Here is a 13,296-nt window from a genome sequence, read left to right on the forward strand (position 1 = left end):
ATCTTTAACTAAGAGCAGTAAAGCAAGACAGAGACCAGAACACTGGGATTAAGGAAGCTTCCTCCTGAAGGTCTGGAGGTAATCACATGAGAGTCATCAAGAAAGGTCTTTGAAGATAAGCGGTATTGTTCTGTGTCAAAACAGCATCTAGCTAATGCTGACCTGTCAGTTTAACTTAAGGGCAGGGGAAGGAACAAGCAAAGGAGAATGAGTAAGATTAAATTTCAGGAGACTTTGCTGAGAAAGCCGAAAAACATGGTGCCCACAGTTGGTTTTTTGGAAGAAAAAAAAACACAAAACAATTTTTCTCTTTGCATGTTCATATAGAGGATAATATTCCCATTGGAATGTCTGTAAACTTTATGAGGTTACTCTTGGTCATCCTTGGATAGGTTATGCATGCTACAGATAATATTATATATTCCTGCCTCAGCATTGTTCCTAAAATATGCAGATGATTTAGTAGCTAATTGATTCTCTCTGGAGGAGTGTTGAGCAAGTAAATACTACAATATTCCTGATAAATACTACAATAGAAGCAGAGATCCTTGGAACCAGTAAATGTTGAAAGTGAGTCTTAGAGAATGACTCTGTGGTTCATCTTTGGAAGAGGTAGAAGAGGAGCGTTTTATTATTTATCTTTTTGAAAGACGTATTTGGCTGCACTGGGTCTAGTTGTGGCACGTGGGATCTTCAGTTTCGGCACGTGGAATCTAGTTCCCTGACCAGGGATGGAACCTGGACCCCCTGCCTTGGGAACTCAAGTCTTAGCCCCTGGACCCCCAGGGAAGGCCAGGGGGAGGAGCATCTTGAAGAGATAGAAGGCGCACGGGGGGATGAGGAGAAGGGGCTCCCTTTTATTTACTTTCTGAATTATATGTTTAAGTTCAGAGAATCTATTGCCTGATTTTCAGTTCAGTTTAGAAATAGGTTAACTGTGTACATTAGAAATGTTTTTTTCTGTTTCACAGGATGACTTCACACCACTCTTACTTGGCATAAGTGAAAGGAAACAGCAAATAGTGGAATTTTTAGTAAGGAAAGAAGCAAACATACATGCGGTTGATAAGATGAAAAGGTACAGTTGTTCTTTTTCTTTTTCAAAACCTTAGTGCTGTTCTCGGGTGCTAACATCAAGATTAAATTAATAAGAGGTTTCATTTGTGATCAACACTTCATGAGTTATGTACAAAATCAATTATTCTGACTGGGAATCGTGAAACACTATACAGCAGGAATATATTGCAGGATTCATATTCCTTTATAATATTGAGTGATGTCATATGCAACCTATTTTTTTCCTGGTTGATCTTGTAGGAGCTGAGGGATTTCATACTAGTTTCATTAGCTTTATAAAATATGGATTCTGCTTTTTAGTTTCCCTTATGGCAGTATTGAATTTCTTAATTATTTTATAATGATTGTTTAACCTCTACTTCTTATATATTTTTCCTTAAAAGTTGCATACTAAACATAAAGGACTTGATTTTGTCTTTTGGATGACTTTTTGCTTTCAATTACTTTCTTCGAAAAATACTGATATTATTAGATTGCAGAAGAGTCCTTCGCAGTTTAGTGGCTAAACAGCAACAAAGAAGTGATTAGTAATCACTGTTACCAGATACTGTGGGCTCATCAGTTTTTATCCTTTTTCATTTCTAGTACATTTTGATGTTTTCATTTTAAATGAAGGTAGAAGGAAGAATGATAGGTTTAATTGGATAAACAGTTCCTTTAACAAAGATAAGTCAGAGGTGGATGATACAGACGAAAATGATGGGCTTTAGATTCAGACTGGGTTCAACTCTTAGCTTTCCTACCTATTAGGGTTATGACCTTGGGCACAGTACTTATCATCAGCAAATAAGTTTCCTGATACAAAAAGGCAAATAGTAATGCATCCTTCAAAGGTGGCTGTGTGTATATATAGTATTTCATTTAGTGAAGAGCACATGCTTGTCAATATCATTAAGTGTCACGGTGACTATTTTTATTTCCATTATTGTTAATATTTTTGTTTTAAGCCTGCAAATAGCCTTTGCTTAACCCAACCTCTAGCTGACTTTGAAGCATAATATATCAGACTAAGGAGGAAATGGGGGATTCGTCCCTTAAATTCTCACCTGCCTCAGATAAGTGACCTCAGCATAGTTTCTTGTCCATCAAGGACTTTGTTATTATTTTTTTAAAGCATTTATTTATTTGACTGCGTGGGGTCTTAGTTGTGGGAACTGTCAGTTGCAGCATGTGGGATGAAGTTCCCTGTCCAGGGATGGAACCTGGGCCCCCTGCATTGGGAGCCTGGAGTCATAGCCCCTGGTCCATTAGGGGAGTCCTCGTCAGAGACTTTTGAAATAGTAAGTGCTGCTACGTGCCATCCCAGTGGGACAGGAGGCTTCTTTTCCATCCCTTCGTTTTAGCCTTGGAAGTAATTTACAAGGATGTACCCTTGAGCATGTACATGGTCAGTTCGTCATGGAAGGGCAAGATGTTAACTTGGTAAAACATATCCAACGAGCTGTTTCTGTAAGTTAACTCAACTTCCTGAGGGTGACGTCATCTCTCTGTTTTTTAGAACCGCCCTCATACTTGCTGTCAATTATGAATCTCTGAATGTAGTCAGTCTTCTCCTTCAGCGAGGCGCTGATGTCTTTTCTCAAGATGTCTTTGGACGGACTGCAGAAGAATATGCTGTTATTAGTGGTTTTAAAATGTAAGTGTTCACATTGAAATGCCAGTTATCACTAACCTGCAGCCAAAAAGAATTTTACCTGTTACTTGTTACATGACCAATGAGAGTTGTCTGTTTGGTGCAGGCAGTTTCTATCCTGTGGGGGCACCTCTAGGTCATAGGTTTCCCTGAGATTCTTCCCAGAGTAGTGGGTGTCAACTTGCCTGAGATTCCATAGTTACAGTTGGCCCCCTCTTGGGATCTGTTTCCTGTAATAATGAAAATCTTCCAAAGGATTTATCTGCCTCAACCGTAAATGTTTTCTGAGTCTACCGCATTCAGCAGAAATCCTTAAATCTCAAGTAAATTAGTTCAGAGAGGAATTTAGAGAGGTCAGCCCTGCCTAGGACTTGCCAGTATCCATTGTAACACATCTTCCAAGTGACTCAGAGATGAACATGGAGATTAAGCATCATTGTCAGAAAGATCTGCTGGTTGAGAGTTTGAGCAGGTAGAGAATGGAGAGTAGTGGTCCAGGCCAGGTCTTGATTGTGATTAGTTTTCTGCGCTTGGTGTGATTAGCTGCAATAATGGGGGATAATTATGTTATCTAATGTAGTGAGTTCATATTTTATAAATAAATTTAGGTACAAATTATATAAGAGCTGAGATTCCCTAAATTACAAACCACAAAGAGCAGCTAATCACCATAATTAATAATAGTTTCTTGCAACCCTTGAATGCTAAACATATAAGAAAACAGACATTGGTTTTATTTGGGATTTCAAAGTAGTTCCAGCAATAAAGTTCAAGAACAAATTATTCCATTCTTTGACTGTTTCTGTAAGCATTTTGGGGATATATTATCTCATTAAATCCTCTTAATCCCCCTGTGAAATAAGGCAGTAAGATCCCAGTTGTGTAGAGGAAGACTTTGAACTCAAGAGAAGCAACTTCTCTAGAAACAAAGAGCAGTTGGTTACAGAGCTAGGATTTGAGAGTTTGAAAGAGTTTTCGTATACCAAGCTAACTCTAGTTAATCTACTGAGCTATATTGCCCTCAGTTCATGACTCCTTCATCTTTCTTTTCTTTCTCCTTTAAATACATGCTAAGTAAAACTTTGTAGAACTTAGAAACTTGCAATATATGGGACAATTGTAGTTTTGATATTATCGCTGACAATGTCTGTCTGAAATAATCTAAGAATTTAACATATTTGGTAGTTGTTTGTCATATTAGTGTTAAAATATTATTTATCACATTTTTAACACGTAGCATTTGTGAACTGATCTCTGAATATAAAGGAAAGAGGCCTAAAACTCCTCCCAAAAAGAGCAACTCAGGTACGTCATCTGATAATAATGAATTACTCTTGGTGATTCTACTATAGATAAAGTAGGAGTGAGGAAGTTTCAATAATGAAAGAACTACGATAAAATTAGTGTAAACTGCATGTGTATTTCATTTTTAAATTAATTTCTTAATACTCTAGTATTCAGAATTGTTAAAGAAGTTAATTGTAGGTAATTTAACATCAGAGACAGTATTTCCTGAAAAGAATTCCATGTATTTAATCACAGCCCCTAAAATCCTGTATTAGATTTTTGTGTAAATTAGAAAAAATATCTGTTAGTATGATATATATTTTGTCTATAATCATATTATAGCAAATTGGACTTCTTATGAAAGTGGAACTTTAATTTTTACAAACAGTTTGCATTTAGTGAATGAATAATTATTAGTTACTGTGTAATGATTAGTTTCATTTAAAAAGTTACCATCATTTAAACTGGGAACCTCAACAATCCCTTCCTGGTAGGATAAGAAATGATAAACAATAAGAACTGCAATGCTGAGCCAGTGTGCAACGTACCAGGAAGAGATGACTTTCGAAAGATACCTTCCAATAGTACAGATCAGAAAAGCAATGCCTAGTTGAGAAGCATCAGTTATTTTGCCTGTTGTACCAACAAGGTCTCTGTTACCAACTTTATTCCTCACAGATCCAAAAAGACTGAGACAGGTTGACTTCATCAGAACCAGATGTTTTCTTCTGTGTGTTGGATAATTGTCATGATAGTATAGTTTTGTAAGAACAACATGTTCTGTTGCCATTATTTAAAAGATTATCATAACAGATTTTCAAATAGATCAACTTGGGACTCTGCAGATTCTAATAAAAGACCCAAAACACTTCACATTAGCAAAAACACCACTATGTCCCCTTGAAGTGGCATCTAGTACACTGTACAAGCTGTCTGAGAACACCTTTAAACTGAGTAGACCTCTATCTAATCAAAAGGGGCTTCCCAGGTGTCTCAGTAGTAAAGAATCTGCCTGCCAATGCCTGAGATACTGGTTTGATCCCTGGATCGGGAAGATCCCCTGGAGCCCACTCCAGTATTCTTGCCTGGGAAATCCCATGGACAGAAGAGCCTGGTGAGCTACAGTCCATCGGGTCGCAAAGAGTTGGACACGACTCAGTGACTGAACAACAACAACATCCATCAAGGAACTTCTGTAGGTTGGTTTTATACATTAGAGAAGATACAGAGATGACATAGAGTCTTGGTCTTCGATATGTTCAGAACAGAATAGAATTGTCCCTGGTTACTTTCTATAGTTTTCTAAACAGACTTTTCAAAGAAATCATTCTTATTTGTTCATTTGTTCACTAAAGAGATAACTATCAAGTGTCTTTTATGTACCAAGCATTGTTCTGATGTCACAGGATGCAAACATTTAAAAATCACTGCCCCTGCCCTCCAGGCTCGAGCTTGGAGGACTCCTCTCCCCATGGAGTCACTCCATGTGAGTCATCCCTCCAGCAGCAGATCATGCCGACACGTGTGAAATGTTGTCCATCAGCACCAGAGTCCGTAGCTCCTTCCATCCTTCCCTCCCTCCCCTTGTTCACCAGCTTAGGGTCTGATGACAAATGCCTTCCAAGCTGAAAAAGCATGATTTCTATCAACATTTGCCATATAATGGGGAGGACTGATATAATGATATCTCTCAGTAGAACAGAGCACTGTTTGGACCATCCTGCTCCAGGTGGTCCAGATACCCTTGAACAAGGGAAGGAAATAGTCTCAAGAGAGTATACTTTTCAAATTTATTAGTACGTATACATACATATATATATTTAAAACATTAAAAAGTTCAGCTTATGTGTACCCTACTGCATGCTCACCACTGCAAGTCTAGTCCCCATCCTCACCACCTGGTTGACCCCTTCTACCCATTTACCCTCCCCTACCTCCCTTTCAAGAGATTATCCTTTATAAATCTGGAATCACTACATCTTTCATACTTCTCTTACATTTGGAAAGAGGGCCAGGAAGACTTTCTTTCCTATGTTTTGCCACACTCTGAAGTTCAGCGCCTGTAGACCAAGCCTCCCTGTGATATGGTGTTTTCATCCTGAACTGAAGAGCCAGGGAAGTTGTGTTATGTCCCAGCAAGACACCTGTTCCTCTGTTCACTGCTCCAGGCAATGGAAGTCCAGAAATACTGTGCTGTTTAAATGTGCTATTGTCAGTTTATAGAACTGATTCTATTAATGGCGTAATACAATTTTCTATCAGTCTCCTAGAGTTTGGTTAGGACTATGGTCATTGTAAACAGCAGTTCTTTCTTCTTTCTTTCTGTTCTACATCTGATGACTCTAAAGGAGAGCAATGGTTCTTAGGCATTAATGGCCCATGCGTATAGTACAATCACCGTTCCCTCTAGTGTGGTCCCCAGGTGTGGTCCCAAAGGAATACTTTTAAACAAAACATCAGTCTTGAGGTTTTAATAGTCTGTATTTTTCTTTTGTTGATTTAAAATGTGTCTTACTTTTTTCTTTAATAGTGGATAAGAGTTCTGAAGAAGACTCTTTAAGCAGGTAGGATTTGATGGATTTTTTAAAATTGTATGTGTTACTAACAGAACACACAGAGAAGAGAAGCTAATGTTTGTTGAGTGTTCTACTCTGGGTTAGAGACTGCATTATGTGCTTAACATTCGTGATCTCATAGAGTCATCAGAACTGCTTTGTAAAGTAACTGTGTCCTACTTTTACTTAATTAGGCAACTGTGGTTTGGGGAGGTTAATGAATTGACCCATGATTCCATGGTTACAATGAGCTGACCTGTGACTTGACAGCTGGCCTGCCTGGCTCCAACATCCACTCTCGTGTCCCTCAGCAGAGATTGAGAAGTACCCGTGTAGCATATAAGTGAAACATATAGCTTATTTCTTTGACTTGTGTCCATTTTAAGTTTTAGACTTTGTGGGGAACTCCTGTATTCCCTTTACAGTAAAGGGGGGGTGGAATGGGGCCTTCTCCATAAATTATTTCCCTGCTGAAGGACCAAGACTGCCATTTTTGATGGACACAGATTAGTCTCTGACCCAGGGACAGACGATGGGAAGGAACAGCATATCCTTCTAGTTTAAGTGGTCAGGTTTATTCCACTTTGGGCAAACAAAAGTTATGTTAAGTCCATCAATTAGATTTTCAGTTCAGCTATTAGGATTTGGTGAAAACATATTATTTTCAGGCTCTGCCAATATATTGGCTGTCAGTCTTTGTTATGGAAACTAAGAATGAGTCTTACCTAGATATGTCCTAGGTTGGGAGAGATGGAAGCAGAGATAGGTAACTAAAATCTTTTTTGGAGACTTCTCTGGGGGTGCAGTGGTTAAGATGGTTAATAAGACTTCTCCTTCCAATGCAGGTGGTGTGGGTTCAATCTCTGGTCGGAGGAGCTGAGATCCCACTTGTCTTGGGGTCAAAAAGCCAAAATATAAAACAGGAGCAACATGGCAACAAATTCAATAAAGACTTTAAAAATGGTCCACATCAAAATATCTTTTAAAAAATGTTTTAAAACAGAGGCCAAATTTTGATTATGCCAAGAAACTTCGTTTACTACATAGATAGCCAAACTTTCACTTGCTTCTTTTTTTTTTTTCATTTAGAGAAATGAACTCACTCATTTTTTGTTGTGTTTATGCTCTAAAGGTTTTCCAACAAACCTGGTGTTGATTCACAGTTTGCATCAGATGATGAAGTCTTAGATTTTGAAACGGTAAAGTGCACTCTTGTGAAATTAGTTTTCATGCTCTGAATTTAGTTTCATGTAGTATTTACTCTTAAATTCAGCAATGGTGTCCCTCTCACTGTTTTATGTTTGTAATGGAAAGTTCTTCAGAGCAAACTATTTTAGAAAAATATGACTAGTTGATTTTTTTTTTTTTTTGACTTTGGTAAATAGTGAAGGTGGGGTGAAGAAAACAATGGGCTGGAAAATATACAGTGACAGGAAAATTGTATTGGGAAAAGCTTTCCCACAATGAAGGAAACATGAATTTTGGTCAAGGATAAAGAGTCTTACTGTGAATTTTAAACCATAAGGACATGACTTTTGCAACACTCATAATGATATCTTTAGTGGAAATAATTACTTATTTTAATAATCATGGAATCTTCCCAGAGCCTTTCAGTTCCAAAACTATATAGCATATATCATCTAGTTCCCCCCGCCAACCCGCCACCCTCGGACACTTTATTTTGGTTTCTTAGAGTTGTTAGGAGGGCCTTTTTTTTTTTCCCCTTTCTCTGTTTCTGTCTTGGCTCTGTATTAAGACTAAAATAAAAGTTGAAATTATGAAGATTTAGAAATTAAAATTCTGTTTCTCCAAAATCCATATTATAAAGGGATTTCACTGTGTTTTCTCAAGCATTCCATTAAGAGTATATTCACAACTCTTCATCTCATTGAAGAATACATGTTTGCCTAAAATAATAACCAGCTATAGAAGCGGCTTCCCTTGTGGCTCAGACAGTAAAGAATCTGCCTACAATGCGGGAGACCTGGGTTCGATCCCTGGGTTGGGAAGATCCCCTGGAGAAGGAAACAGCTACCCACTCCAGTATTCTGGCCTGGAGAATACCATGGACCGTATAGTCCATGGGGTTGCAAAGAGTCGGACACGACTGAGCAACTTTCACTTCATAGAGGCAGAGACTTTTAATAACCGTAAGATAAAACTTACAACTTGACGTTTCTTTTTCTAGTGTAGTTTTAAAAAAAACCTACTCCAAGTCCTTGTGTCACATTCTGAAACTTCAGATTTCAGACATTTTGTATTATTGTGATTTAAGGATTCATCTTATAGTCCCATATCAGTGTAAGCTAGTGGAGTTCAGGAAACAATTTTGCATCTCCTGGTGCGTGTAGCATAGGTCTCGAGTGTAAGAACCATGTTAATAGTTTTTTAATGTGAATAAATGAAGAGACAAGTGGTATCCTATATACTATTATGGGTAATATAGTTCAGTTGAGTTACGTTGAGGAAGGAGGTCTTGCATAACAAGGAAATAAATAAAAAATACATGAAAAGTAAAAGGTTGCAGTATTTTTTTCAGTGTCCACCAATTGTGAGATGAGAATTTTAGGTTAAAATATTTGACCTTTTTAGCCCCATCTTGTGTTCCATTAAATGTTTCTTTTCAAGCCATACATTCTCCTCAGAATTTTGATTACCAATTCTTTTTCCCAGTGAATAGTTTAGGAATATTTCTTAATCAACTTTTCTCTCTCTCAAGTAATACTTTACAACATTCAGGTAGTGCTAGATGACCATGTGTGGCTAATCAAATGACATTTTTTATAGTGGCAAAATGCAACTCTAATATGGTAGTATTTATAAACAAAACGTTTTAGAGTAATACAGATCGCTATACTAGGGATATATTATGAACAAAAGCCTCTGTCTTAAATATATGTTTTATACACAATGTATGTTGATATTTTCATAAAATTTGAAGAACAATATAGATGTGTAATCTATCTATTAATAAAAGCAAAAAACAGAGGCTTTGTTCATAGTATATCCTTAAGAATACTGATATATTACTGATCTATTATATATGAATTTTAAATATATGTGTTTTTCCACAAACCTTATTATACTATCTGTTTTCCTTAAGTTTGTGCTTGACTAGGAATGCCTCTCTCTTTGCTTTCTTTTCCTTCCCCACCTTTTTTTTTTTTTTTTTACTGTTAACCTAATTTTTCCTTGCAGAATACTTTTCTTCAGTGTCTGTTCTTTCAGTCCATCTCTCTCTGCCTCTATTGTGAACATGTTTGATTATGGCTTTCTGTTTAGTGTGTTTGTGGCTTTCATTCATGATCATTTCCCTACAGGTTTACTCTTTTTTCCCCTTTTTCTTCGAAGGAGCCAAATTGAAACAATCATTCGTCTTTAGTTGTTTAACAAACAGAATAGAAGTAGCTTATCCTGTTCACACTTGTAACCTATCTAAATAAGGTTCTACTAAAATCTAAACTTTCATATTTCCCTTCCCAGTGATAATTCATGCATATAGAAATTATGCAAGCAAATTTCAAAATATAGCAATTAATTTAAATGTCTTAGTTTTTCAATAGTACTCTAAACTGCCAGGGATAAATATTTTTTCTAGAACATTTTGGTAAAAAAATAATCTAATGAGTGTCATAGTATTTGTACAGCAGTCAATTAGGGGTAAGGAGAGGAACATCTGGGGTTTCTGATGTCGTCTGTGATAATGCTTATCTCATGAGAAGGTTAGTCAGTGGTAGAACTGGGATTTGAATCCACATCTGAATGACTTCAGAGCCTGTGTTCTTTGTGTTAGATCATATAGTAATGGGGGAGGTTATAATTCTTTTATTCAAGTTGATACTTGTTGTTCATCAGGCTCTTATTTCTTTCTCCAGCCTGCCCCGAAACTAAACTTACAAAAGCTAATGAAGGCTTTTCAGCAATCCAAGAGAAAAGGTAAGTTATTTGAAGACTGTCCTCCTGGTGTTATTCACTGATTTGAAATGACACAGGTTCTCGTGTACTCTCCCCTGTTTTCACTGTATTAGAAGCAGAATGTGGCATTGTGAGACAAGAGAGTACCACCTTCTCTGAGAACAATAATTCTGATAGTGAAATTGAAGATGTGGTTGAAACCTTTCCCAAACCATCACCTGGAGTCCAGGGCTTCTCTCATCCTGCCTTCCCAAGGCCTGATCCTCTTCCAAAACCACTCAAGACTCTAGCAGGCCTTGGTCTTGCAAAGGTAAGTTGTTTGTTTTTAACTCTTTTTCCCCCTGTACTTTTTTACACACCATTCCCTTGATCCTTATGATGACAAAAAGGATGCCACCGCAGAAATGGAAGACTTCAAAGTCACGATACAAAATGATGTGATAATAAAAGCAATATATGTGCATGATTCAGATTCATAAATGTTCGCATACTAAGTATGCCATTACGAAAGAAAAACATTACAAAGCAATTAGGAAGAACAGCTAGATGAATATGAAAATGGGGAGGGTGATGAAGGGGAAGAATTCATTTAAGAAGGATAGGATGAATATGAGATGAGACAGAGGAGGTGGTCCTAAGATGGTGGAGGAATAGGACAGGGATACCACTTTCTCCCCCACAAATTCATCAAAAGAACATTTGAACACTGACTAAATTCCACAAAACAATTTCTGAATGCCGGCAGAGGACATCAGGCACCCAGAAAAGCAGCCCATTGTCTTCAAAAGGAGGTAGGAAAAAATATAAAAGATAAAAAGAGAGACAAAAGAGGGAGGAATGGAGCTCTGTCCCAGGAAGAGAGTCTTAAAAAAGCGAGAAGTTTCCAAACACCAGGAAACACTCTTACTGTTGAGTTTGTGGTGAGCCTTGGAACCACAGAGGGCAACATAACCGGGAGAAAAAATAAATAAATAATTAAAATCCACAGATTATGTGTCCAACGGTAACTCCCCCAGTGGAGAAACACCGCAGACGCTTGCATCCGCCACTAGCAAGTGGGGGCTGAGCAGGGAGGTGTGGGCTGCATTGCTTACAGTAAGGACCGGGCCTGAATGCCCCAAGGGCAATCTGAGGGAACTAACTTGGGCTAGCAAACCAGACTGTGGGATAGCTACCACATGAAAAGCCCTAACCTAAGATGCCACCAGGCCTGCTCACAGAACAAAGGACTGAGCAGGGCTAGCCGGCTGCAGGCCGGCCCATCCCCCCTTCCGGTGACAGGCAGGCAAGGGCAGCCAGAGCCGGAAGGGGGCAATCGCAGCCCCAGAGAGGCATTATCTACCAAACTGCAAGCAGGCTCTGTTGCTAACCAAGACTTCTTGGGATTCTGGACAGTCAACATCCACCTGAGAAGGTGCGCCGGTTGTACACCCAGAAAACCGAGCGACAGGGATGGGGGAGGTGATAAGTCACAGTGACCACGCTTGCCAAACACCTGGTCACCTGAGCTGCTTGGACCTAGAAAGGGCACAAAACGCAGGCCCAATGGAGTCTGCGCCTCTGAGGACTACCCGAGTGCCTGAACCTGAAGAGCTTAGACCTGGTAGGTGCATGCAGCTCAGGGCCAGCCTCTGACGGTTCCTGGCAGAGCAACCTAGAGCCTGAGCAGTGTGGGCAGGGAGGGCACACACGCAGTGAGTGGGAGGCAGGCCCAGTGTGGCTGAGACACTGCAAGCACACACCAGTGTTATTTGTTTGCAGTGTCCCTCCCTCCCCACAGCACGACTGAACAACTGAGCCTAAAAAAAGTGTCCACCACCGGCCCCCTTGTGTCAGGGCGGAAAACAGACACTGAAGAGACCAGCAAACAGAAGAAGCTAAAACAGAGGGAACCACCTTGGAAGTGACAGGTGTGATAGATTAAAACCCTGTCGTTAGTACCGACTACATGGGAAGGAGCCTATAGATCTTGAGAAATATAAGCTGGATCAAGGAACTATCCGAAAATGAACTGACCCCACACTGCCCACAACACCACCAGAGAAAGTCCTAGATATATTTTTACTATCATTCTTTAATTTTTAAAAAACTTTAAAAATTTTTAAGTCCTCTATTACTCCTTTAATTTTCATTTTTATAACCTACTATTACTTTGCAAAACAAACAAAAAAAAAACAAAAAAAAAAGAGAGAAAGACCCTATTTTTTAAAGCAAACTTCATATATATATATATTTTATAAATTTTATGACTTTGTTTTTTTTTTCTTTAATATTGAATTTTTGAAAATCCAACCTCTACTCTAGATTTTTAATCTTTGCTTTTTGGTATATGTTATAAATTTTGTACCTTTAAGAACCCAGTCTTCAATACCCACTTTTACTTGGGAGCGAGATTACTGGCTTGACTGCTCTCTCCACCTTTGGACTCCTTTTTCTCCACCAGGTTGCCTCTATCTCCTCCATCCCCCTTCTCTTCTCTACCCAACTCTGTGAATCTCTTTGTGTGTGCCAGATGGTGGAGAACACTTAGGGAACCGATTACTGGCTGGATCTGTCTCTCTCCTTTTGGTTCCCCCCTTTATCCTCCTGGCCACCTCTGTCTCCTTCCTCCCTCTTCTCTTCTGTGTGTAACGCTGTGAACATCTCTGAGCGGTCCAGACTGTGGAGCGCACATAAGGAAGTGATTACTGGCTAGCTTGCTCTCTCCTCTTTTGATTCCACCTCAACTCATCCTGGTCACCTCCATCTCCCTCCTCCCTCTTCTCCATGTAACTCTGTGAACCTCTCTGGATGTCCCTCACTGTGGAGAAACTTTTCATCTTTCACCTA

General features: G+C 38.9%; 1 protein-coding gene across 1 annotated transcript in view; it reads left to right on the forward strand.

Annotated features, from left to right (window-relative positions):
• LOC138417303 (ankyrin repeat domain-containing protein 26-like) overlaps nucleotides 1–13,296 on the forward strand; it is a 78,061-nt gene that overhangs the window by 5,932 nt on the left and 58,833 nt on the right. Inside the window, exons 4-10 of the mRNA XM_069547146.1 lie at nucleotides 972–1,078; nucleotides 2,576–2,713; nucleotides 3,948–4,015; nucleotides 6,528–6,561; nucleotides 7,685–7,751; nucleotides 10,428–10,488; nucleotides 10,581–10,777. Of these exons, the coding sequence (XP_069403247.1) occupies nucleotides 972–1,078; nucleotides 2,576–2,713; nucleotides 3,948–4,015; nucleotides 6,528–6,561; nucleotides 7,685–7,751; nucleotides 10,428–10,488; nucleotides 10,581–10,777 (672 nt within the window). The remainder of the gene's footprint in view (nucleotides 1–971; nucleotides 1,079–2,575; nucleotides 2,714–3,947; nucleotides 4,016–6,527; nucleotides 6,562–7,684; nucleotides 7,752–10,427; nucleotides 10,489–10,580; nucleotides 10,778–13,296) is intronic.

Source organism: Ovis canadensis, chromosome 13 (genome assembly GCF_042477335.2).
Source record: "Ovis canadensis isolate MfBH-ARS-UI-01 breed Bighorn chromosome 13, ARS-UI_OviCan_v2, whole genome shotgun sequence".
In the NCBI taxonomy this organism is placed as follows: Eukaryota; Metazoa; Chordata; class Mammalia; order Artiodactyla; family Bovidae; genus Ovis; species Ovis canadensis.